General features: G+C 59.0%; 2 protein-coding genes across 2 annotated transcripts; both read left to right on the top strand.

The window, feature by feature from the left end:
• Positions 1-795: 795 nt before the first annotated feature.
• On the top strand, positions 796-16,153 carry LOC311188122 (ubiquitin carboxyl-terminal hydrolase 17-like protein 13; the record flags this gene model as incomplete). Its single annotated transcript, XM_084259878.1, has 5 exons — positions 796-2,132; positions 13,656-13,830; positions 14,171-14,370; positions 15,109-15,211; positions 15,869-16,153. Exons 1-5 carry the CDS (start codon positions 853-855, stop codon positions 16,151-16,153), a joined length of 2,043 nt encoding a protein of 680 aa, XP_084116004.1. The 5' UTR covers positions 796-852.
• A 3,433-nt stretch (positions 16,154-19,586) lies between these two features.
• On the top strand, positions 19,587-21,014 carry LOC311188121 (ubiquitin carboxyl-terminal hydrolase 17-like protein 6; the record flags this gene model as incomplete). Its single annotated transcript, XM_084259877.1, has 1 exon — positions 19,587-21,014. The coding sequence occupies one exon, from the start codon at positions 19,587-19,589 to the stop codon at positions 21,012-21,014; it is 1,428 nt and encodes a 475-aa protein (XP_084116003.1).
• Positions 21,015-24,022: the final 3,008 nt, after the last annotated feature.

Below are 24,022 nucleotides of genomic sequence, written 5' to 3'. Positions count from 1 at the left end.
ACCCGATCAGAGAAACCTCGTCACGACTGTCTTGAGTGTGCAGCTTCCCTTGAAGATATTTTTTAATCCCGAATCCTTGGGAATGAATGATGTAGCCGCCTGTGTCCATCCCGCGGACTGCTCCTGAGTGCAGCGGGGCCTCCTGCAAGCTCCACGAGAGTCTGCTCCTGCCCTTTGCGCCCCGGCCAGAGGAGTCACCCCAGCCCCACAGGTGTCCGGAGCCAACTCCGGGCTTCTCAGACCCTCTCCTGTCCCTGCCAGCTCGTGCTGATGCTGCTCTGACATGCGGGGACAGGTGGGGTGACGCCAGTGGAGGGTCCGAGCCGCAATTTGTCGTCCCCAGCCCTATTCGGGTCCCGAGCCCAGGACGCTGAGGGGGTCGGAAAGGGCCTGATGACTGTCCCTGTCCAGCCGTGGGCAGCTGGGGCGCTGAGTGCCTCGTCAGACTGCACCTGTGCCAGGTCCGGCCCCGCAGACTGGAGGGGGGGGTGTGACCCAGCGCCGGACTCCCCGGGGAGCTGCTGGCCCGGAAGGGCCACGCCCAGCGCTGCCCAGCAGGCCGGTGACCGGTGGGGGTCGGGGGCGGGGCCTCGTCGCGGGGCGGGGCCAGGGGCTATAAAAGGGGCCCGGGCCGGGCCTGCAGGTCATTCGGAGCCAGCGGTCCTGACGCGCGCATCGTGCAGCGGCTCTTCCTGACCCCGGCAGGGTAGACTCCGGACCTCGCCGCGACTCGGAGCTTCGGCCTCAGGACTGGACGCGCTCGCAGCCTCTGGACCAGGTGCGGGGACCCGGGAGCGCTGACCTGCCTCCCCTCCAAGAAGCCGCTCGTCCCTCCGGCCAGGCGCGCGCGGCATGGCCCCGGGGCCTGCGGAGACGACCGGCTGCCAGGGCCGCCTCGGGCGCCGGCTGGGGTCCGGCCAGGTTGGGGCCGGGCTGCGCAACCTGGGGAACACCTGCTACGCCAACGCGGCCCTGCAGTGCCTGACCTACACGCCCCCGCTGGCCGGCTACCTGCTGTCCCGGCCGCGCGCGCCCTCCTGCCCCCGGCGGCTGTCCTGCACGCTCTGCGCCATGCGGGCGCACGTCTCCCGCGCCCTGCTGCACCCCGGGGAGGTGGTGTCGCCCGTGAAGGAGCTGCTCGCCGGCTTCCATGCCTGGCGCCAGGAAGATGCCCACGAGTTCCTGATGGCCACCGTGGGCGCCATGCAGGGCGGGTGTGTGAGCGAGCTGGCGGCCGCGCACCCACAGCCCCAGGACAGCACCCTGGTGCGGCGGCTCTTCGGGGGCTACTGGAGGTCCCAGATCCAGTGCGTGCGCTGCTGCGGAGTCTCCACCACGCTGGAGCCCTACCTGGACATCGCCCTGGACATCCAGGCCGCCGACAGCGTGGAGCAGGCTCTGCAGGACTTGGTGAAGCCGGAGAGCCTGGACGGGCCCGACGCGTACCACTGCGCTGCCTGTGGCGACAGGGGGCCCGCCGCCAAGACGCTGGCTCTGCACGCCCCTCCCCAGGTCCTCATCCTCATGCTCAAGCGCTTCGGCGGCCCCACAGGTGGCAAGGTGGCCAAGCCCGTGCACTACCCACAGCGCCTGGACCTGCAGGCCTTGCTGTCCGAGAAGAAGGCGGGGGCCCTGGAGTACGAACTCTATGCGGTGCTGGTGCACGCAGGCTGGGGGTGTCACCAGGGACACTACTTCTGCTACGTGAGGCTTGGGAAGGACCGGTGGTATCGCATGGACGACTCTCAGGTCACCTCCTGCAATGTCTCCTCTGCCCTGAGCCAACAGGCCTACGTGCTCTTTTACATCCAGAAGAAGGAACTGGACAGGGCCAGCGAGCAGGACTCACCTGGTGGGCCACCCCCAACGCTGACCACCACAGCTGTGGACCTGCTCCCTGAGGCCCATCGGGAGCCTGTGGGAGACAGGCCTCCTGCGGTACCCGAGCCCCAGGAGCCTGCGCGAGAGACCCCGACCCGGCCGGTCACCTTGGACCAGTGGAGAAAGCATCAGGAGCACGAGCGACCCAAGCCTGCCCTCAAGCTCAGGGAGGTGGACCGTGCCCTGCCCGCCGACGCGGTCGTGATCCACCGGCCCAGACAGCCCGCGGGGTCCACAGCGGGTCCTGCCCAGTGCGACACTGGCCAGCCGCAGCTTTCAGCCTGGGCACATGCTGCTCAAGGGCCAGCCCCCATGGGCAGAGCCCCTGGCATGGGAGGAAGAACCAGAGCCACCAAGGGGAAGAACAGGAAGGCCCAGAGGGTCTTGCTTGCCTTCTAGACACCGACACCCATCTCCGGTCGTCCAGGCCAAGGTGACAAGAGCATATGAACACCCAGCATCCTGCGTGTCCCAGGGGAGACCCACCCCGCCAGAGCCACCCAAACCCAGTGCTCCTCACCCTCAGCACCTTGGACAGGACCCCGGATTGCTCCTTCCCCTGCCCAGCAGAAATGGGATTCCCAAGCGCTCCCCAGCTCCGTGTGGGCCAGGTGCAGGAGCCCAATGGAATCCCACTCCTGGCACGGGGTTCCCTAGTTTTGGTCGCCCCTGATCCTCCAACTGTGGCAGGGGAAGAAAGGGCAGCGCCCCGGGCTGGGCGCAGGTGGCCCACACAGCACACTCAGCCTTGTCCTAGGATGAGTTTTACTGCAAAGCTACTCAGCTGTCCCCAATGGAAACCTGTTCTGCATCCAACGAGTCGCTCTCCCGCAGCGTGGAGTACAAGGCGGGAGCAGGAGAGCCTCCCGGCACCCGTGACGGACACCTGGACCTAACAAGTTGGGCGTGCCCCGGGGCAGGAGGCAGCGCGCTCCATCCTGGAAGGACCTGAGCCTCAGGAGCCAGTGCATGGAGTCACCATGGGGTGCCTTCTCCTGCGCCTGTTCTCTGTGAACTCACAACACTGTTTAATGTAGCATGTACGTTGCTTTCAATGAACAGTTTGTGTCCAAAACGATACGGTACAGCTGAGGAACCCAAGGGGCACAAAGCACTTCTACCTTCTGAACCTTCTGAGAAGACTTGTTGAGAGAGAGATCCATAGTGGTTTCTGGAAGGCAGCGTGGGAGTTCAGTTCCTGATAGAATTTAGTCTGCTTAGAGATGCCAGAGCAGAGTGGGTGGTGGGGTGAGGATGAGAAACATCAGGGCTCCCTGAAGCAAGGCCCCAGGGTATGACTAGTGGTAGTTGTGTCCCTTTCCTGCAAGGATCACACACCCTCAGCACTTCCGATGGTGTCACCCTTGGGGGTGGGGCACCTGCCTGCTGTGTTTTCCGGGAGTGGCGTTCTTGGCATACTTCTAAGTTCTCTGATAGCAGGCATTGCCTGTAGCCCCTCGTTTTCTGTGAAGAAGGGAATGAGGGTGGTGGGAGGGCTATCTAGGACTAGATGGAGGGGTTGAATCCTGCGATAAAATTAACCTAGTGAATTCTGGCAAGAGGGAAAATGATTTTGAGTGATTTGGGAAAGTTACCTTATCCTTCCCAAAAGATGAATAAAGATCAAATGTACCATACGGACATGTGTGTGCCCATTGTTTTTTCAATTAGAATGTGTTTATCATTTGTTGCAGATGCTTTTGCACACTACTAAGACATATAATTTTTGTGATGATATTTGTCATGGTAAAAGTTCTGAGTAGTGTCATGAGGATCGGGAGCTGAAGATGGGGTGTCCTTCGTGACTAGAATGTCCATACCTTTGTCCCTAGTGGGCACCTGTCTGGTTTTGCTGCTTTCATTCTGCAGAAATCAATGATCAAGGCCATGGGTGCTCCATTCTGGGGACCAAAAGTCATTGGAAAAGCGGGGGAAGTGATCAGATCATTGTTGGGCCATAGCCAAAGCCTGCACTCAGGGCCCAGGTGTGGGCTGCTGCTCCCTTCCACGCCGGGCCTCGTAATTCTGGAGTGAGACACCGTCTCTCCCACACATACTTATTTACTTTGCTCATTTATATCAGAAAAAAGTTTCAGAATTAAAGCACAGTTGCTTATGCTGTCTATCAACAGGAAATCTGATAGGGCCTCCCCCGCTGCGAAGCCGGCAGCCTCTGCAAAGCAGGTTAGTTTTCCTTCCTCTGGCGGGGGTGGAGGGGGGTTCCCACAAAACAAACAAACAAAAACAAATGTAGAAAAACAAACAAGGGAAAACAAATATAGACAAACAAAAACACAAACAAAAACTAACAAAACTAATAAAAACTAACAAAAACAAACTAATGAAAAAATTAAAAACAAACAGAAAAAAACAAACAAACACAAACACTCACAAAAACAAGCAAAAACAAAACCAAAAACAAACGCTAACAAAAATTAACAAAAACAAACACTAACAAAAAAAAACAGAAACTAACAAAAACTAAAAATCAAACACAAACAAAAACAAACACAAACAAACAGAACAAAAACAAATAAAAACACACAAACACTCACAAAAACAAGCAAAAACAAAAACTAACAAAAACTAGCATAAACAAACAAATCAAACAAACAAAAACAAACACAAACAAAAACAAACAAAACAAACACAAACAACAAAAGCAAACAAACAAAAACAAACGGGCACACCAGGGTATTTCCAAGGAGGGTGCCTTGATCAGCCTCTTTTAAAAAGCTCCTGGGCGATGAATTGGGCACCCGGAGGGACCCCAGGTACGGGGGAGGGGAGGGACCAGGGCCCACGGGAGGCGGGGTGCAGGGGGGAAGGAAGAAATAGAACGCTACATAAATGAACCCCCCCAAAGGTTAACAGACCTGAACACAATTGTTGATGGGAAGCAGACAGCAATTTGGCTTTAAAATCTTGTTTCAAATTCAGAAAACCCGGAAGGCAACTGAAGCCACAGGCACGTCCTGGGGATTCCCGGCCAGGAAAGCCTGGTGCTAACTGTCAGCGCCTGATCATTATCAGCTGTTGCCAATTAAACTGAGAGGTTCGCTTCTTACTGTCCGTTTCCCTGGGGGCAGGAACACAGAAGGGGGATCTACCTTCTCTTGACAGAAGTGCCCGTTGCCCGCAGCCATCTAGGGCCTCTGGTCCACGGCAGTGGCCTCGTAGCCACGCCAAGAATGAAGTACTCAGCTCATTTCCACCTTAGAGTTGAATAAACTGAGTCACAAAAAGACTGAGTAACATCTCCTGGACTGTGACGGTGGAAATGAGAACCCATGAGGTGTGTCTCCAGGGTCTGGACTTATTTGTTCCCTGAGCCCTTCTTCACACTTCTCTTGTCTCTGCCTCTCCAGCCAAGATACCAGAAGGTTGAATTTTAGTTCCTCCTCCTCACATGACTGTTTCCACCCTCGCTGCACCATAGAATCGCTTGGGGGGCGGGGGGTTTGAAAACAGTGAGGTATCACTTGGAGGCAAGACTGTGTTCACTCACAGTGCCTCTGGGTGTGAGTGGGGACGGTGGCAGTTGGGGAGAGCACACGCCAGCTGAGTTCTCTCTTGGAAGCATTTCCCCTTGAGGCTTGAGTTCAGTTTTTAGGTTTCATCAAAGGGAATACATGTGCAATTCCTTTGTGAGAACTTTCATTCTGCAGTACGTTGCGGGCTTCTGTGGTGTGGGATAGCTTAGGGGGTTCAGCTTGCCTGAGTGCTCTCGGCAGAGCTGCTGTGGAAGGAGAAAGCACTGGCGGGGAGCTGACTGGGTGCGGAGCTCAGGACTCACCCAGTCAAGGTACTGGATGTGGTCATGGGATGATGAACTCCTGGCCCCACTTAGCCCAACTCAGAGGCTTCATGGAGAATTTCAAGGAGTGTTCTGTGGCCTTGAAGTGCTGAGCTACCCGTGCCTCTGGTCTGTAACCGTCCCCACAGAGACGGGGCTGGCGCTGACGCAGTGGTGGACATCAGTGTCATTGGCACTTCCCCCCCATGACCTCGCCAAGCCAGGGCCACGGCACACTGGAGCAACCAAGCACGGGGTGAGGGATCTTGTGTCACCCGCAGGCCGCGGACGGAGCGCACTATGTCAGTGAGGAGAGAGGATGCGTGGGGATGAGCTGTGTGGAAGGAGCTGCTGGGAGAGACTCTGAGTTGGGCTAAAACTTCAGCCCACGTGCCGCGGAGCGCAGACCTAAACAGGTGTCTACAGCTGCATAAGGACAAGCAGAACTTCAGCTCACCCGACTTTCTTAGCAACATGGTTTACTCACATCTTTACAAATCTATTGCAAACTTTAATTTCTTACAAAATTTTGCATACTCCCAGCATTAGTTCAGTATTCCCAGACCATTTGACTACCTTGGCGACGTCACCCTTTCCCTGTAAAATTATGGTTATTCTTAATTATTTCTAACTTGCATATTAAAAGATTCTGAGAGTATTTTTCTCCTAGATTTCGTTATCTGATGTGAAATCTAGCTAAAGTTTTCTCCACTTTGGTTTTTGGACTACCGTCTCCTTGGTTTGAGAAACTTCTTTAGTGACACTGAGTGCTCTGTACAATCTGACTCCTCCTATGTGCCACAGAATGGCTCTGGGAATAAGGGTTCTGTTGGCTTTTAATTGAATCGCTTCTGTGGGAATTGCCTGTTAATCCTCAAGCACATTCATCGCTCACATCCTGGGTTAGCAGTGACTCGTTCACTGAGCTTTGTTGTGCCTACGTGACTGGTGCTTGGCTGAATATTTGTTCACATGGATGACACTCCCAGGCGGTCTGACCTGTGTCAATCCTCTAGTACGTTTCAAACGTACAACTGCTGCTGAAGACAACCTCGTTCTTTCTATGTACAGTAGGAGTTCTCTCAGGTCATCGAAGGTCAGGCCAATGACTGAAGGTTTTGATGACATACGTGTGTATTCACGGCCACATACATGTGCATATGTCAAGTTAGGAAGACTAGAGGATTTTCCACATCAGTTGCAGTATCCCTTCAGTGTATGAGTCTTCTGGTGTGTTTCAACATTAAAGCTATGGTTGCCGTCTCTTAAATATAATGAATCATCATTGTATGTCATCTCAGGTCAGAATATTCACTAAAAGCACTCATGTTCTCTCCACTGTGGATTCCCTCATGTCATCTAAGGGCAGAACACTGACTGAAGGATTTCCCACATTGATGACATTCATATGGTTTCTCTCCAGTGTGAGTTCCCCCGTGTCGTCGAAGGGCAGAACACTTACTGAAGGCTTTCCCACACAGGTGACATCCACACGGTTGTTCTCCAGTGTGCGTTCTTGCATGCTGCCTGAGGTTAGAGGACTGACTGAAGGCTTTCCCGCACAGGGGACATTCATACGGTTTCTCTCCACTGTGAGTCAGATTGTGCTTTCTAAGGTCAGAGCTTTGAATGAAGGCATTCCCACAGATGCGGCATTCCTAAGGTTTCTCTCCAGCGTGAGTCATCTCGTGCCGTCTCAGACTGGAGCAGGTACTGAAGGCTTTCCCGCACAGATGGCATTCACAGGCTTTACCTTGACTGTGAATGTGCTTGTGCTTATGAAGGCATGGCCGGCCACCAAGGGATTTCCGACACTGCTTGCTGATACAGGGTTTCTTTTCTGTGGGAGCCGATAAATGTTCGTTCAGTGTGGAGCACTATGGGGAATCTCCCATACTGTTACATTCAGAGGGAATCTGCTTTTGGGAAGGAGAGGAAAGGCTATTAATGGTTTTCCATATACATCCATACATTCATTATTTTATATATATATATATATAATCATTTAGTGATGCCCTTCAATTAAAATCATTCCAGTGTTAATTCCTAACGAGTTGCATTTCCCTCCTGCACACGTTTTTGCAGCATCCTAACTGCAGCTTGTAGACTGATTTTGAAGGCGTCATTGTGTTTCAAAGAACAGGCAAAGGGGCCTCCCCAGTGGCCCAGCGGTTGAGCGCTGGGTTGCGAAGCTGCCCTTAGCCTCTGCTGCGCCGGTTCCATCCCCGGCTGCTCCCCGGCCACCGGAGGAAGGTCCCACATGGCGCACAGACCTCTCCTGCCGCCCGCTGCTCCCCTCAGCAGTGTACTTCGGTCCTTCTGCCTGCTCTGCTCCCCGCTCTGGCTCTGGTGGATTCTCTCACCCTCCTGCGCTTCTGACTGTACCAGTGCTTGTATAAATAAATAAATAAATCTTTAAAAAAAAAAAACTAGGCAAAGACTAGGCATAGGAACAGTGTGTAGTTTTCCATATTTTTTTAATATCTCGGGTTATAATTTTGAGCTCATTAATTTTTTCACTAAACTCAACTATCCAAAACGTTTTGCTGAGAGTTAAATCTCAACTTAATGTACTTTAGGATAATAGATTCACTTATTAACATACTACTGCCATGTCTCTAATTTGAATGATTAGTGTCACTCCCCATGTGACTTACCATTGCCTTGATGGTAGATGCGTCCTTCCTGCTGATATGGACTCTCCTGGGTTCTAAAAATGTCCCGGGGTTGGAACAAGACAAAACCTGCAGGCTGTGGATCTGCCCTGTAGATCTCAGACCCTGTAGATCTGAGCATCTGGTCAGGAGGGCAGGGAAGGGCAGGCAATCGCCGAGGGGGGGTGGGGGGCGGGGGCACTTGGTGGCGCCCCCCCACCCCAGCAGGGCTGGTGGCAGAACAATGGGGAGGGGCATGGATGCTGCCCCCGCCTCCTCCCGCCCCTCCCCCGACTCCATCTCAGACCAGTGCATGGGAACAGGCTCGGCTCTCCTCGGCCCAGTCTCAGCTCCCTCTGGCTGGCACGGAGCAGGCTGCTGCCTGTTCCAAACGTGCAAACGCCAGCTTTTCTGACACACGCGGAGACGTTCCCATCGGCTCTGCAGAGCACGCTGACGGCCCAGCGTCTTCCTGTATCATCTCTGTGCCCCAAAGAGGCGCAGCACAGACGCCAGCACACGGGGCCGATCCTCCCAGGGAGCCAATGGCCGTCTCCCACGGGACTGTTCCCCGGGAGACGTGGAACATTGTCATCGACTGGAAAGATTTGTTCATTGGGATTAGGAAGCACATTGTCTCCTTCTGCTTCTATGCACCCCAGACACGGCCATGGCAGGGGGCGGGGGTTCGGTTCTGCTCATTGAGGACAAGCGTGGGCACGGCCTGGTGCACTCAGCCCTCACTGCTCGGGTGACATCTGCCCCGTCTCACTTCTAAATCCATCCCCTGTGTCAGGAGCCCTGGGGCGTGGATGGTTGAGCTTGGCCCCAAGGACGTGATTTTGCCTTCCAGTAATGATTCACCAGCTGACTGAGGGCTCTGCTCTGTGCCCTCAGCCAGGGGAGCGATTCACAGGCAGCTGAAATGTGTGTGGATGGACGGCTGCTGTGAGGTCGAGTGCCTTTCCTTTAAGGTGAAGGTCGGGGGCTGCAGAAGAGAATTTGCGCCGCTCTGCTGCAAAAGAAAGAGTAAAAATTGATGCTGAGCAGCAGTTATGGACATGAAGGCGCCATGGTGCCCGGACTCGGCTCCACGCAGGCGACTCCCTGCCGCGCCTCCAGCACCGCTTTCTGGGTTCTCTGACGCCGTCTGTCCCCTTGGGAGGCCGTGAGCGTCCGCTGGCCTCTGCAGTCCCAGCACCTGGAATCAGGTGGAGGAAGTGGGTGACTCACAGATAAAACAGAGGAGATGGCGCCCTCGGCCTGGGCCCACAGGCGCTGGGGCTACATCAGCCCGGCTCACACAGATGCCTGGACTTGGGGCCAAGATCCTGGTCTCTGGGGTAGCAGGACACTCAGTTTACTGCGCCTCAGGGTGCCACTGGCCCACACTCCTCTCTGTGGTACAGACGAGCGCACTGAGAACACCGTCACCCCCGAGCATCAGGTCCCACGAGGACATGGCCTGTGCTGTCACACTAACACTGCCAGGTGCCTGCTCTCAGGCCGGGTCCCAACCCGACCCCACCCCCGTCCGGGCCCAGGCCAAGGAGGTCACAGCTGTCACTGTGTTATGGAGAGAAAGTCTGCATAACAGAGAAGAAGTGTTACTAACACAACACAACCAGAAGGACGCAAGGGTCGCCATGCCAACGGTAAGTGGGTGTGAGTCCTAATCATCCAAACTGCAGATCCGGCAATAAGGTAAGGTGCCTGCAGGAGTGTAATGGAGTTGGAATTAAGCACTTTCTGGGGAAAAGTTTGGTAGTTTGAAATCAGTGAATAAATTAAGCTCAAAATAAATGAGCTCAAGGCAAAACCTCCGTTCTAAAAATACAGTCAACTGCATCAACATTTCTCACGGTAGGAAAATAATATCTCAAAGGATAATATGGTCTGCCTGCAGGTGAGTGACCCAGTACGTGTGCGAGACGAGCCCTAGAGACTGTCACGCCCAGGTTGCTAGTGGACAAATGAAGGCAAGGACATAGGCTGGCAAACCACTAAGGGTCTTTTTTCTCTTCTCCCAAACAGCCACGTCTCACTCCAGAGGCTCCCGTTGGACACATTGACGTGGGTGACGAGTTTATTCACAGAGCTGAGTTCAATCAACGTGTTTTAATTCGCGTGGGGCAGAAGCCTCATATCACAACAGGGCAGGGAAAATCACTCAGCAAGGACCTGTCCTTTCAACCACACAAACAAATTCACACTAGAGGAAAATTACGTGAGTGCCACGAGTATGGGGAGCTCCTTCGTCCTTACCTTCACCTCAAGAAACACAAGACAATGCACACTGGAGATAAAAACATGTAACTGTCATTGAGGTGGGCACAAATGTTTGCAAAGCTCTGACCTTAGAAGCCACAATAACACCCAGACCCGACGACGAGGTGCAGACCACACGCACGCCATTCGCGTGAGAAAGTGTTCAGCCACAGCTCTTACTGTGAACAGCAAGAGAAAACTCACAGTGTGGAGAAACCCTATAAATGCCGCGCATGTGAGAAGGCGTTCAGTCATTTTTTACCTTAGAAGCCATGAGAAAATCTGCCCTGCAGAGAAGCAGGATGCCTGTCCACAAGGCGGGAAATCCTTCAGCCAAAGCTCTGGCCTTAGCCAGCACAACAGAATTCATAGCGGAGAAACACCACACAAGCGTCTGCTCTGCGGGGAGGCCTTCCATCACGGCTCTGAGCTCCGGCGCCCCAGCAGAACACGCGCAGGCGAGAAACCCCACGAGGGCCGCCGCTGCGGGAAAGCCTTCAGTCCACGCGCTCACCTTAGAAGCCATGAGAGACCCACCCTGGAGAGCGGCCACACGCGTATCCGCTGGGCGGGAGAGCCTTCAGCCACCGCTCCTCCCTTCGGCGACACCAGGGCCCCCAGCCCTGAAGGGAGAGTCTCGCAGGCCTGCAGGAAGTCACCTGCCTGGTGGACAGTGCGGTACAAAGCAGAAGCAAAATCCAGTCCCAGCAGGAATATTTAACCCTCCAAGGGCTCTCACACTGCATGAATCAGCACTGCAGTCCTGGGGTGAGCAGGGAGGATCCTTCTACCCCCTTATCTGCAGTCAAGAGGTCAGGTTTGCAGGTGAGTTCTCCCAGGTCAGAGCAGTGACCGGTGGTTTCGCACATGCACAGATGTGCTGTCAGTGTGCCGCTCGCCAACCTGACATCGCAGGTGCAGGCACGCTGCAAGCAGAGCTGTGGGGACGGTGTCACCAACAGCTCCAAACTTTGTCATGTCTGGAGGACTTGTGCAGGGAGCACCTCATTCTTGTAAATTATTTCCATCCTGGGCAAGCTCCGCTCGGGAGAAACGCTAGTCTCACAATCCCTGAAATAAGATTCAGCCACCTACCAGCCTGACGTGCTCAAGAAAAGCCATCGAAGGAGCAAAGGTTCAAACAGCAAGAAGAGGATAAAACACCTCGGGGTATAAAAGAGTCTTTGAAGCAGGACCAAGAGTCCCGACAGAAACTCATACTGGGGGACTGTTCCGTGTAAGAGCAACAGAAATTCTTGATTCACGGAGCATCTCTGACATGCGTCTGGGTGAGGCGATTCCAAACACCCCGGTGTCGTGGAGGAAGGGAAATCTGAAGGAATTCCTTACATTTGGTCAACACTGAGATTCTAACAACGAGGTAGCAAACCTAAAAGCAGCATGGAAAACTCTCCAGCGAGATTGCACGTAGGAAAAAAGGACATCAGTGAGCTGAAGGCAGTGGCTGAGGATGTTGAATGAAGTAATTTGTGGGAAATTGAACCTTTTCAAAACAATGCAAGCTGTTGCAAATGCAGCTCACGGCTGGCGTGAGGTCATCGCCGGGCAACCCCTCTGTGAGGCTTCCTCCCCAGGAGACGCGCAGCCCTTGCTGCATCTCTCCTTCCTCCAAACCCCTGTCCACCCTTAGCAGCCCGGCCCTCCTCCGGCCGCCCCGAAGCCCCCTCTCACTCTCCAAGCCTTAGAGGCAATGTTTAGCCCATCAGGCCAGGAGCAACATTCACCAAGTCTTGTTTAAAGATGTTGGTGGCACCTGAGCATCTGTCTCCGGCCCTGGGGGCAGCCTGGGGCAACCTCAATGAGCAGCACCGTGTTCCCGGCCTGAGAAAGCTCCTTGGCTTCGGTCCCGCTTCTGACTGGAGATAAATGGAGGCAGAGTCACTTCTAAGGCCACACTTCATATCTCGCTCAGGGAGCCCTGCCCGGCCGAGCCACAGAGGCGGTGCCCCGCGCAGTCCTGCAAATTGTACTCAACTAAGACAAAGCCCCCAAACTACCAGCTCCCCTGGGAGCGGCTGGAAACGACACACACAGTGTCGCGGCGCGAGGCCAAAGGAAACTCGCTAAAAGGGCCCCATGATCTTGCCAAGGCCTGGGAAGTGCTGTCCCCTGACACCGTCCCTGGTGCCCAGGGGAACGTCTCCCGGGACATCACCACGATGGTCTGCGTCTTTCCAGTAGCAAGAGTCACAGTCCCAGGACTGACCGACCCACGAGCACTCCCCGATAGAAGCAGGTGGCCCAGGGAGTCAGAGCCCCTCGGGGGCCCCCGCCATCCTCACAGTGCCGCGGGCGCTGGCAGGGACAGACAGGAGTCCACTCAGTGTCCACCACAGGCCCCCGGGAGGCACCTGTAGCCGGAAGGGCTGGGTGTGGCCACAACCACCTGCACAGGGGTGAGGGGCAGTGATTGATGGGAGGGAAGACCCGCTGGGTCACGTGACACCAGGGACAGCCTAAAAGCCAGGCCTGGGACCACTCCTGCCCAGTCCCACCTGCTCCGGCCTCCAGGACGCTGCCCACCGACAGTGCACCTGGTCCAGCCCCACCCGAGCATCTCCTGACCCACGGAGCAGCCCCACGGCCTCAGGTGAGTTCCCCCTCTCGGGGGTCCTCTGATGGCGCAGCCAGTGATAGAGGGGTGAGGGGTGTTTTCAGTGGGGGCAGGAGGGGTTTACCCTCAAGCACTGTGCCCCGAGGCTGAGTCAGCTTTGCCAGGGGACCCTCCTGGCTCCCTGGCACAGACTCCAAGGGGGTTGTGGGGCGGCAGGGCTTGCTGTGCTGCCGCCTGGGCTGGGCTCCCACTCACGGGCACCTGTGCACCGAGATGGTTGGAACGGGGCGGAGGAGGGCGGTGGTGAGTCCTGGGTCGGGGTGTGCAGGGGGAGGGGCTGTGAGGGCCCCCAGGGTGGGCAGGAGAGGCCCTGAGGTAAGTCCTGTGGCCCCCGGTGTCCGGGACTCACCCCAGGCAGAGGCTGTGGCGGAGGAGGCGGGAGCTCCTGAGCCCACTGACACTTGCCTTGTCTCTTGTCCAGGTCACCCACCGTCGGGCCCGGGGACAGCGGGATGAAGCTCCAGGGGGCCCGTCCGATGGCGGGAAGGCCCAGCCCAGCTGGGGTCCTCCGCCCGGTGAGCACCCAGAGAGGGATGGCCCCGCGGGCAGGACCCGGGGGGCAGACAGCACCCCCAACAGTGGAGGAGGATCCTCGGGTAAGTTCAGGAACTTGTCGGGCCCCCCAGGTCGAGCACAGGGCAGGCGCCCCTCAGGCTGTCTGCACAGCTCAGGGCCCCCCGCCCCAGCACCGCCAGGCGCTCCAGGGAAGGCCCCGCACCCCAAGTCAGCTCCTCCCCCTTTCCCTGCAACTGTAGCCCCCGCTCGCCCCGGTGCCCAGTGCGGTCAGCCACCTGCGCCCTCCCTTCTCCTCCAGCCCCTCCTTCAGACCCCAGGGGAGGCCCCCACTCTGCCTACCCTGCCCCCCACAGCCCCCTCCCCATCCCTGCCCCTGCATGTTACTGCGAGGCCCTGACCCCGTGTCCCTCCTCCCCGCAGGTGAAGTGCAAGGACTGCGGAGCCTTTGGGCACAAGGCCGCCAGCCCCAGGTGCCCCATCAGGTGCTGGCAGGGGGCCCTGGCGCCCCAGGCTTTGGGCTCCCTGCAAGGCAAGGAGAACCAGAACCCGTGGTACGGGCACCTGGCACGGAAGCCCCAGCCTGGCACCCGGACCGTGCGGGAGGTTGCTCGGGCACTGAGGTAGGTACATGCGGTCAGCTGGCGGGTCCCCCAGCTCACGGTCAAGGTCGCTGTGACCTACCCCTCCCCTGTGGGCACAGCCAGGCCCGGGCCAGCACAGGTGGAGGGGGCAGCGCCACAGGCCGGGATCCTCCGGCCTCCATGCTCAGGGGCCCCTGATCTCCTGGGGGCCCACGCGGGTGAGGGGGGCAAAGGGCACCTGCACCTGTGGACAGCACGGGGGGGGTTCAGGGGGGTCCAAAGGGAGTCCGTGGGCGCCCAGCACTGGGGAGAAGCTCCAAGGCGGGAGGACAGTGGGGTGGCCAGGGCCTTCCTGACCATCCCGGGAGCCGGGGATGGAGGGGGGACACTGCCCACCCCCACGTGGGCGCAGGAATCTCTGCTTTTTTTTTTTTTTTTTATAGAGGCATGTTTTTATTTATTTATTTATTATATTTGTTTGTTTGTTTTTGTTTATACATGCACTGGGTATAGTCAGAAGCGCGGGAGGGTGAGAGAATTCACCAGAGCCAGAGTGGGGAGCAGAGCAGGCAGAAGGACCGAAGTACACTGCTGAGGGGAGCAGCGGGCGGCAGGAGAGGTCTGCGCACCATGTGGGATCCTCCTCCGCTGGCCGGGGAGCAGCCGGGGATCGAACCGGCGCCGCAGAGGCCGCAGGCAGCTTCGCAACCCAGCGCTCAACCGCTGTGCCACCGGGGAGGCCCAGGAATCTCTGCTTAACGGCGTTTCTCCCCGCAGGCAGGAGCAGCAGCGGGGCACCCTCCCGCAGAAGCCTCCCAGGAGCACCCCGGGCCCGGCACAGGGCGGGCGGGCAGCCGCAGCCCCCTGGGACGACGCGCGGGTGAGTGTCCCTGCTCCCGGGCGGCCCCTACGCCGGGGCCGCTGTGGTTCCCTCGCCGCGCGCTGCGCTGCTGACCGGAGCGCGGGGGAGCTCACGTCCCTCTCCCTCGTGTCCCCACAGCACCCGAGCCGGCCCCTGCCCGTCCACCCCACCCAGAAGCGCGGCCCCGGCCCGGACCTGCCCCGGGGACGGCCGCCCGCGAGCTCACAGAAGACACGCAGCGGCGTCCAGGGGTGTCCCAGCGGCCGGCCCGCCCCGGGGGGCTTCTCACCCGCCGCCCTGAGGGAGATGCAGGGCGGGGCTCCCTCCCCTGGGCCCCCTTCTCTGGACACACCGCGGGGTGTCGCTCTGCATCACACACTGGCTCCCGGCCCCCACCCCTGGACACACCCCAATCTCCTCGAGGTCCCCTCAGGCTCCCACCATCAGCCTGCCCAGAAGTGGGGGCCCCAGGGCTCCTCCATCAGCCCCAAGGCCCCAGGCAAGAGAGCCGCCCCCAGTCCTGCTCCACAGAAGCCCCCGAAGAAAGCCCGGCTGGGCACGGCCCAGCACCCCCAGGAGGACAGTGAGGACGCAGACGTGGGGCCTGAGCCAACCCTGCCTCCCCCACCAGGCCTCCCGGAACATGGGTCCTGCACAGCCCCGCTGGCCACCCAGGGGGCCCCGGCCCCCAGCGCTGAGCCCCCGCGCCCTGCCCACGGCCCCGAGCGCCCAGACTCCCGGCCCTGCAGCCCGCCCCGCCCGGCCCTCACCTTGGTCCTCAGCAGACGGCAGCACGGCCAGTGGAGCTGCAGGTTCAAGGCCGCCTGCCCCCCGCCCCCTCCGCCGCAGAGCTCCCCCACCCGCTGCAGCCCCGAGGGCGCCGCCCCGCCTGCCCCGCGCAGCGTCCTCCACGAGGATCTCCTGGTGTCTTCCTCCTCTGAGGACAGCGATGGGGACTGAGACGCCCTGGCCGCGGACCCTGGCCCGCAGGCGCCCCGAGGATGCCCCATGACAGGCGGGGACCCAGGGACGCCACAGCTCGCTGCCCCGCACCCTCGTGGGTGGGTTTACTGCAGACTCTGCTCACCCGCCGCGAGCGCGAGGCTCCTGTCTGCGGCCTGGGATGGGGGCTCCCTGTGCCTTTGGCTCTTCCTGGAGCGCAGCCGTCGGGGGCCTGCGCCCCAGTCTCGTCTATTAATAAAGTGCCCTGAAACGCACGCGGGTTCGCGTCTCTCTTCTCCGAGCAGCACATCGCGCAGCGCCCCCGTTCCCTCCCGCACAGCTCCCCGTGGAGACCCTTAAGAGTCTGAGCCCAAAACCGCCCCCGGCAGGCCCTCATTCCGGCAGCCAGAGGACCCCAGGGCCCCCGCGGGGTCTCCCCCTTCTGACGCCGTCTGTGCGTGTCCGAGGCCAAAGACCCGGCCATCCTGGGGGGGCCCGTAGGAATCGCTCTCCTGGAGGAGCTGCCACCGCAGGGCGGGTGGGGGTGGGGAGCACGAGGGACGCTGAAGGGCGGCCTCTGAGCAGGACCCTTGACACCTTTCTGGGGGCGTGGTCACCCCAACTCTGCACCTGGGCAGGGACCCCGAGGGGGAGGAGCACTGGGCCTGAGTGCCCTGGGCTTGGGCGAGGGAGGGTCTCTCTGGCTTCCCTGTGGGGTGAAGCAGAATCGGGTCCAGCCTGGGCTTCACTGTGTGAATCTGGGGGAGTCCCTGGGGTGGGCCCAGGGCGTGCGGAGGGCGCCCTGCCCCGCCCCCCACCCCGCGCTGACATGTGGCCGGGGTGGTGGTGGCCGAGGGATCGTCGGGCACCTTCCCCCGCTTGTTTTGAGCCGAACACGAATCAGTTTCCTGCTCTTAGTAAAGTCTTTGAAAGTGAAATTTGTGTCGGGCTTTACCTTCCACGCGTCGCGAGTGCGTTGGCACACATCCCACCACACTCACTCATTTGCACACAAGAGTGTGTTACTGAGAGTGAAGAGGAGCTGGTGAGACACCGTCTTATTAGAGTCCAGCCCCCAGCAGGAGGCTGCCCGGTGCTGGCCGCCCCAGGCTGGGCAGGGGAAGGACAGGGCGGCTCCCGCGGCCACGGCTCCAGCGCTCTGGAGGCCCGGGGGCAGCCAGCCCCCTGAGGGAGCCCCAGCGCACGCCCGGGAATCCTCGGGGTCTGTCTCCCCCGCTGTCACGGGGTCCCCGTGGCTCAGGACGTCGGGGTTGAGGAGCCAGGGTGGGAGGGAAGGGGCGGGACGCCAGCCGGGCACAGCCATCTCGCGGCTGCAGCAGGACAGCCCGGCGCCAGCCAGGCCCTCTCCCAGCTCCGGGCCGGGCTAGTGAGGACACAGCGCCCCCCTTCCCCAGGGCCCCCCTTTTCGTCGGCACGTCATGCCCAGGACCTGTCATAGCGACTGGCCGCCTCCCTCGCATACCACCCCCGCAGCACAGGGTGCGATGGAAGAGGAAAGTCAGGGGACACACCTGGGCCACCCAACGCTGCCCCATCCCCAGCGACACCCCTCCTGGGACGGGCCGGGGTTGATCCAAATACCTGCAGGCCCGGCCCGCGCCTCCTTTATAGCCCCTGGCCCCGCTCGCCCTGAAGCCCCCGACCCCCCCTTCCCGGGTCACCAGCCTGCTGGGCAGCGCTGGGCGTGGCCTCTCCGGGCTGGCATCTCCAGGGGAGTCTGGCGCCGGGTGACCCTCTCCCTGGGCACGCACGACCCCCCAGCCCTAGGCGTCCAGGGCGCCCTGAGAAAGCTCAGTGGGGCTTGGGCTGACCTCTGTCTTCACCCCCCGACGGTCATGAGGCGCCTGCTGGGACGGGCGCACCTGGGCGCACCCCGGAGCCCCGGGGTGAGGGGGACACGCTCCGGATTCCTGAGCGCGCGCGGGTCTAGGGGTGGGGGCTGCAGTGGGGCTGGGCAGAGCCGACGCTGCTTCCCCCCAAGGGAAGCCCGAGAGGACGCGGGGCCTCGGCCAGATTTCAGGGAGTTCGGGTCGTTCATTTTCTGAAGCCTAGAGAGATCAAAGTGACCCACTGCCAGGGGTGCGGACACAAGGGCTGCCTGCCCACCCACTTCCTTCCTGCCAGCGCCCACGGGGGGACAGCCCGGGCCACAGCGCCGCCCTAACCCGAGCCCTCCACAGAATGGCGGCAGCCCAGCCCCCCCACATCCCCCCAGCCACATCCCGGTTCTGAGGGCAATATCCCGGGGGCCACCCCGGAAGCAGGTGCCAGAGGTCACGCCCTGGGGCCTCTCCAGGGATCGCTGTGCCTCCCTCCCTCAATCACTGCCCCTCACCCCCGGGGCAGGGGTTGTGGCTCAGGCGTCCCCGGGCCATGTGGCCACACCCAGCACCTCCAGCTGCAGGGGCCTCCCGGGGGCTTGGTGGACACTGAGTGGACTCCTGTCTGTCCCGGCCAGCGCCCGCCCCACTGTGAGGATGGCGGGGCCCCGACGGGCTCTGTCTCCCCAACAACAGTTCTGCATCTTCCCCCTGCAGGCCCAGGCCAGGCCCTCGGCTCGGCGTCCGGACCTCCTGGGACCCGATCAGAGAAACCTCGTCACGACTGTCTTGAGTGTGCAGCTTCCCTTGAAGATATTTTTTAATCCCGAATCCTTGGGAATGAATGATGTAGCCGCCTGTGTCCATCCCGCGGGCTGCTCCTGAGTGCAGCGGGGCGTCCTGCGAGCTCCCCGAGAGTCTGCTCCTGCCCTTTGCGCCCCGGCCAGAGGAGTCACCCCAGCCCCACAGGTGTCCGGAGCCAACTCCGGGCTTCTCTGACTCTCTCCTGTCCCTGCCAGCTCGTGCTGATGCTGCTCTGACATGCGGGGGCAGGTGGGGTGACGCCAGTGGAGGGTCCGAGCCGCAATTTGTCGTCCCCAGCCCTATTCGGGTCCCGAGCCCAGGACGCTGAGGGGGTCGGAAGGGGCCTGATGACTGTCCCTGTCCAGCCGTGGGCAGCTGGGGCTCTGAGTGCCTCGTCAGACTGCACCTGTGCCAGGTCCGGCCCCGCAGACTGGAGGGGGGGGTGTGACCCAGCGCCGGACTCCCCGGGGAGCTGCTGGCCCGGAAGGGCCACGCCCAGCGCTGCCCAGCAGGCCGGTGACCGGTGGGGGTCGGGGGCGGGGCCTCGTCGCGGGGCGGGGCCAGGGGCTATAAAAGGGGCCCGGGCCGGGCCTGCAGGTCATTCGGAGCCAGCGGTCCTGACGTGCGCATCGTGCAGCGGCTCTTCCTGACCCCGGCAGGGTAGACTCCGGACCTCGCCGCGACTCGGAGCTTCGGCCTCAGGACTGGACGCGCTCGCAGCCTCTGGACCAGGTGCGGGGACCCGGGAGGGCTGACCTGCCTCCCCTCCAAGAAGCCGCTCGTCCCTCCGGCCAGGCGCGCGCAGCATGGCCCCGGGGCCTGCGGAGACGACAGGCTGCCAGGGCCGCCTCGGGCGCCGGCTGGGGCCCGGCCAGGTGGGGGCCGGGCTGCGCAACCTGGGGAACACCTGCTACGCCAACGCGGCCCTGCAGTGCCTGACCTACACGCCCCCGCTGGCCGGCTACCTGCTGTCCCGGCCGCGCGCGCCCTCCTGCCCCCGGCGGCTGTCCTGCACGCTCTGCGCCATGCGGGCGCACGTCTCCCGCGCCCTCCTGCACCCCGGGGAGGTGGTGTCGCCCGTGAAGGAGCTGCTCGCCGGCTTCCATGCCTGGCGCCAGGAAGATGCCCACGAGTTCCTGATGGCCACCGTGGGCGCCATGCAGGGCGGGTGTGTGAGCGAGCTGGCGGCCGCGCACCCACAGCCCCAGGACAGCACCCTGGTGCGGCGGCTCTTCGGGGGCTACTGGAGGTCCCAGATCCAGTGCGTGCGCTGCTGCGGAGTCTCCACCACGCTGGAGCCCTACCTGGACATCGCCCTGGACATCCAGGCCGCCGACAGCGTGGAGCAGGCTCTGCAGGACTTGGTGAAGCCGGAGAGCCTGGACGGGCCCGACGCGTACCACTGCGCTGCCTGTGGCGACAGGGGGCCCTCCGCCAAGACGCTGGCTCTGCATGCCCCTCCCCAGGTCCTCATCCTCATGCTCAAGCGCTTCGGCGGCCCCACAGGCGGCAAGGTGGCCAAGCCCGTGCGCTACCCACAGCGCCTGGACCTGCAGGCCTTGCTGTCCGAGCAGAAGGCGGGGGCCCTGGAGTACGAACTCTATGCGGTGCTGGTGCACGCAGGCTGGGGGTGTCACCAGGGACACTACTTCTGCTACGTGAGGCCTGGGAAGGACCGGTGGTATCGCATGGACGACTCTCAGGTCACCTCCTGCAATGTCTCCTCTGCCCTGAGCCAACAGGCCTACGTGCTCTTTTACATCCAGAAGAAGGAACTGGACAGGGCCAGCGAGCAGGACTCCCCTGGCGGGCCACCCCCAACGCTGACCACCACAGGTGTGGACCTGCTCCCTCAGGCCCATCGGGAGCCTGTGGGAGACAGGCCTCCTGCGGTCCCCGAGCCCCAGGAGCCTGCGCGAGAGACCCCGACCCGGCCGGTCACCTTGGACCAGTGGAGAAAGCATCAGGAGCACGAGCGACCCAAGCCTGCCCTCAAGCTCAGGGAGGTGGACCGTGCCCTGCCCGCCGACGCGGTCGTGATCCACCGGCCCAGACAGCCCGCGGGGTCCACAGCGGGTCCTGCCCAGTGCGACACTGGCCAGCCGCAGCTTTCAGCATGGGCACATGCTGCTCAAGGGCCAGCCCCCATGGGCAGAGCCCCTGGCATGGGAGGAAGAACCAGAGCCACCAAGGGGAAGAACAGGAAGGCCCAGAGGGTCCTGCTTGCCTTCTAGACACCGACACCCATCTCCGGTCGTCCAGGCCGAGGTGACAAGAGCACATGAACACCCAGCATCCTGCGTGTCCCAGGGGAGACCCACCCCGCCAGAGCCACCCAAACCCAGTGCTCCTCACCCTCAGCACCTTGGACAGGACCCCGGATTGCTCCTTCCCCTGCCCAGCAGAAATGGGATTCCCAAGCGCCCCCCAGCTCCGTGTGGGCCAGGTGCAGGAGCCCAATGGAATCCCACTCCTGGCACGGGGTTCCCCAGTTTTGGTCGCACCTGATCCTCCAACTGTGGCGGGGGAAGAAAGGGCAGCGCCCCGGGCTGGGCGCAGGTGGCCCACACAGCACACTCAGCCTTGTCCTAGGATGAGTTTTACTGCAAAGCTACTCAGCTGTCCCCAATGGAAACCTGTTCTGCATCCAACGAGTCGCTCTCCCGCAGCGTGGAGTACAAGGCGGGAGCAGGAGAGCCTCCCGGCACCCGTGACGGACACCTGGACCTAGCAAGTTGGGCGTGCCCCCGGGCAGGAGGCAGCGCGCTCCATCCTGGAAGGACCTGAGCCTCAGGAGCCAGTGCATGGAGTCACCATGGGGTGCCTTCTCCTGCGCCTGTTCTCTGTGAACTCACAACACTGTTTAATGTAGCATGTACATTGCTTTCAATTAACAGTTTGTGTCCAAAACGATATGGTACAGCTGAGGGCCCCCAAGGGGCACAAAGCATTTCTACCTTCTGAACCTTCTGAGAAGACTTGTTGAGAGAGAGATCCATAGTGGTTCCTGAAGGCAGCGTGGGAGTTCAGTTCCTGATAGAATTTAGTCTGCTTAGAGATGCCAGAGCAGAGTGGGTGGTGGGGTGAGGATGAGAAACATCAGGGCTCCCTGAAGCAAGGCCCCAGGGTATGACTAGTGGTAGTTGTGTCCCTTTCCTGCAAGGATCACACACCCTCAGCACTTCCGATGGGGTCACCCTTGGGGGTGGGGCACCTGCCTGCTGTGTTTTCCGGGAGTGGCGTTCTTGGCATACTTCTAAGTTCTCTGATAGCAGGCATTGCCTGTAGCCCCTCGTTTTCTGTGAAGAAGGGAATGAGGGTGGTGGGAGGGCTATCTAGGACTAGATGGAGGGGTTGAATCCTGCGATAAAATTAACCTAGTGAATTCTGGCAAGAGGGAAAATGATTTTGAGTGATTTGGGAAAGTTACCTTATCCTTCCCAAAAGATGAATAAAGATCAAATGTACCATACGGACATGTGTGTGCCCATTGTTTTTTCAATTAGAATGTGTTTATCATTTGTTGCAGATGCTTTTGCACACTGCTAAGACATATAATTTTTGTGATGATATTTGTCATGGTAAAAGTTCTGAGTAGTGTCATGAGGATCGGGAGCTGAAGATGGGGTGTCCTTCGTGACTAGAATGTCCATACCTTTGTCCCTAGTGGGCACCTGTCTGGTTTTGCTGCTTTCATTCTGCAGAAATCAATGATCAAGGCCATGGGTGCTCCATTCTGGGGACCAAAAGTCATTGGAAAAGCGGGGGAAGTGATCAGATCATTGTTGGGCCATAGCCAAAGCCTGCACTCGGGGCCCAGGTGTGGGCTGCTGCTCCCTTCCACGCCGGGCCTCGTAATTCTGGAGTGAGACACCGTCTCTCCCACACATACTTATTTACTTTGCTCATTTATATCAGAAAAAAGTTTCAGAATTAAAGCACAGTTGCTTATGCTGTCTATCAACAGGAAATCTGATAGGGCCTCCCCCGCTGCGAAGCCGGCAGCCTCTGCAAAGCAGGTTAGTTTTCCTTCCTCTGGCGGGGGTGGAGGGGGGTTCCCACAAAACAAACAAACAAAAACAAATGTAGAAAAACAAACAAGGGAAAACAAATATAGACAAACAAAAACACAAACAAAAACTAACAAAACTAATAAAAACTAACAAAAACAAACTAATGAAAAAATTAAAAACAAACAGAAACAAACAAACAAACACAAACACTCACAAAAACAAGCAAAAACAAAACCAAAAACAAACGCTAACAAAAATTAACAAAAACAAACACTAACAAAAACAAACAGAAACTAACAAAAACTAAAAATCAAACACAAACAAAAACAAACACAAACAAACAGAACAAAAACAAATAAAAACACACAAACACTCACAAAAACAAGCAAAAACAAAAACTAACAAAAACTAGCATAAACAAACAAATCAAACAAACAAAAACAAACACAAACAAAAACAAACAAACAAAACAAACACAAACAACAAAAGCAAACAAACAAAAACAAATGGGCACACCAGGGTATTTCCAAGGAGGGTGCCTTGATCAGCCTCTTTTAAAAAGCTCCTGGGCGATGAATTGGGCACCCGGAGGGACCCCAGGTACGGGGGAGGGGAGGGACCAGGGCCCACGGGAGGCGGGGTGCAGGGGGGAAGGAAGAAATAGAACGCTACATAAATGAACCCCCCCAAAGGTTAACAGACCTGAACACAATTGTTGATGGGAAGCAGACAGCAATTTGGCTTTAAAATCTTGTTTCAAATTCAGAAAACCCGGAAGGCAACTGAAGCCACAGGCACATCCTGGGGATTCCCGGCCAGGAAAGCCTGGTGCTAACTGTCAGCGCCTGATCATTATCAGCTGTTGCCAATTAAACTGAGAGGTTCGCTTCTTACTGTCCGTTTCCCTGGGGGCAGGAACACAGAAGGGGGATCTACCTTCTCTTGACAGAAGTGCCCGTTGCCCGCAGCCATCTAGGGCCTCTGGTCCACGGCAGTGGCCTCGTAGCCACGCCAAGAATGAAGTACTCAGCTCATTTCCACCTTAGGGTTGAATAAACTGAGTCACAAAAAGACTGAGTAACATCTCCTGGACTGTGACGGTGGAAATGAGAACCCATGAGGTGTGTCTCCAGGGTCTGGACTTATTTGTTCCCTGAGCCCTTCTTCACACTTCTCTTGTCTCTGCCTCTCCAGCCAAGATACCAGAAGGTTGAATTTTAGTTCCTCCT

Source organism: Talpa europaea, assembly GCF_964194135.1.
Source record: "Talpa europaea genome assembly, contig: HAP1_SCAFFOLD_275, whole genome shotgun sequence".
Lineage (NCBI taxonomy): Eukaryota > Metazoa > Chordata > Mammalia > Eulipotyphla > Talpidae > Talpa > Talpa europaea.
Note: the sequence above shows the minus strand (reverse complement) of the source record. Positions and strands in the feature narration are given on the sequence as shown.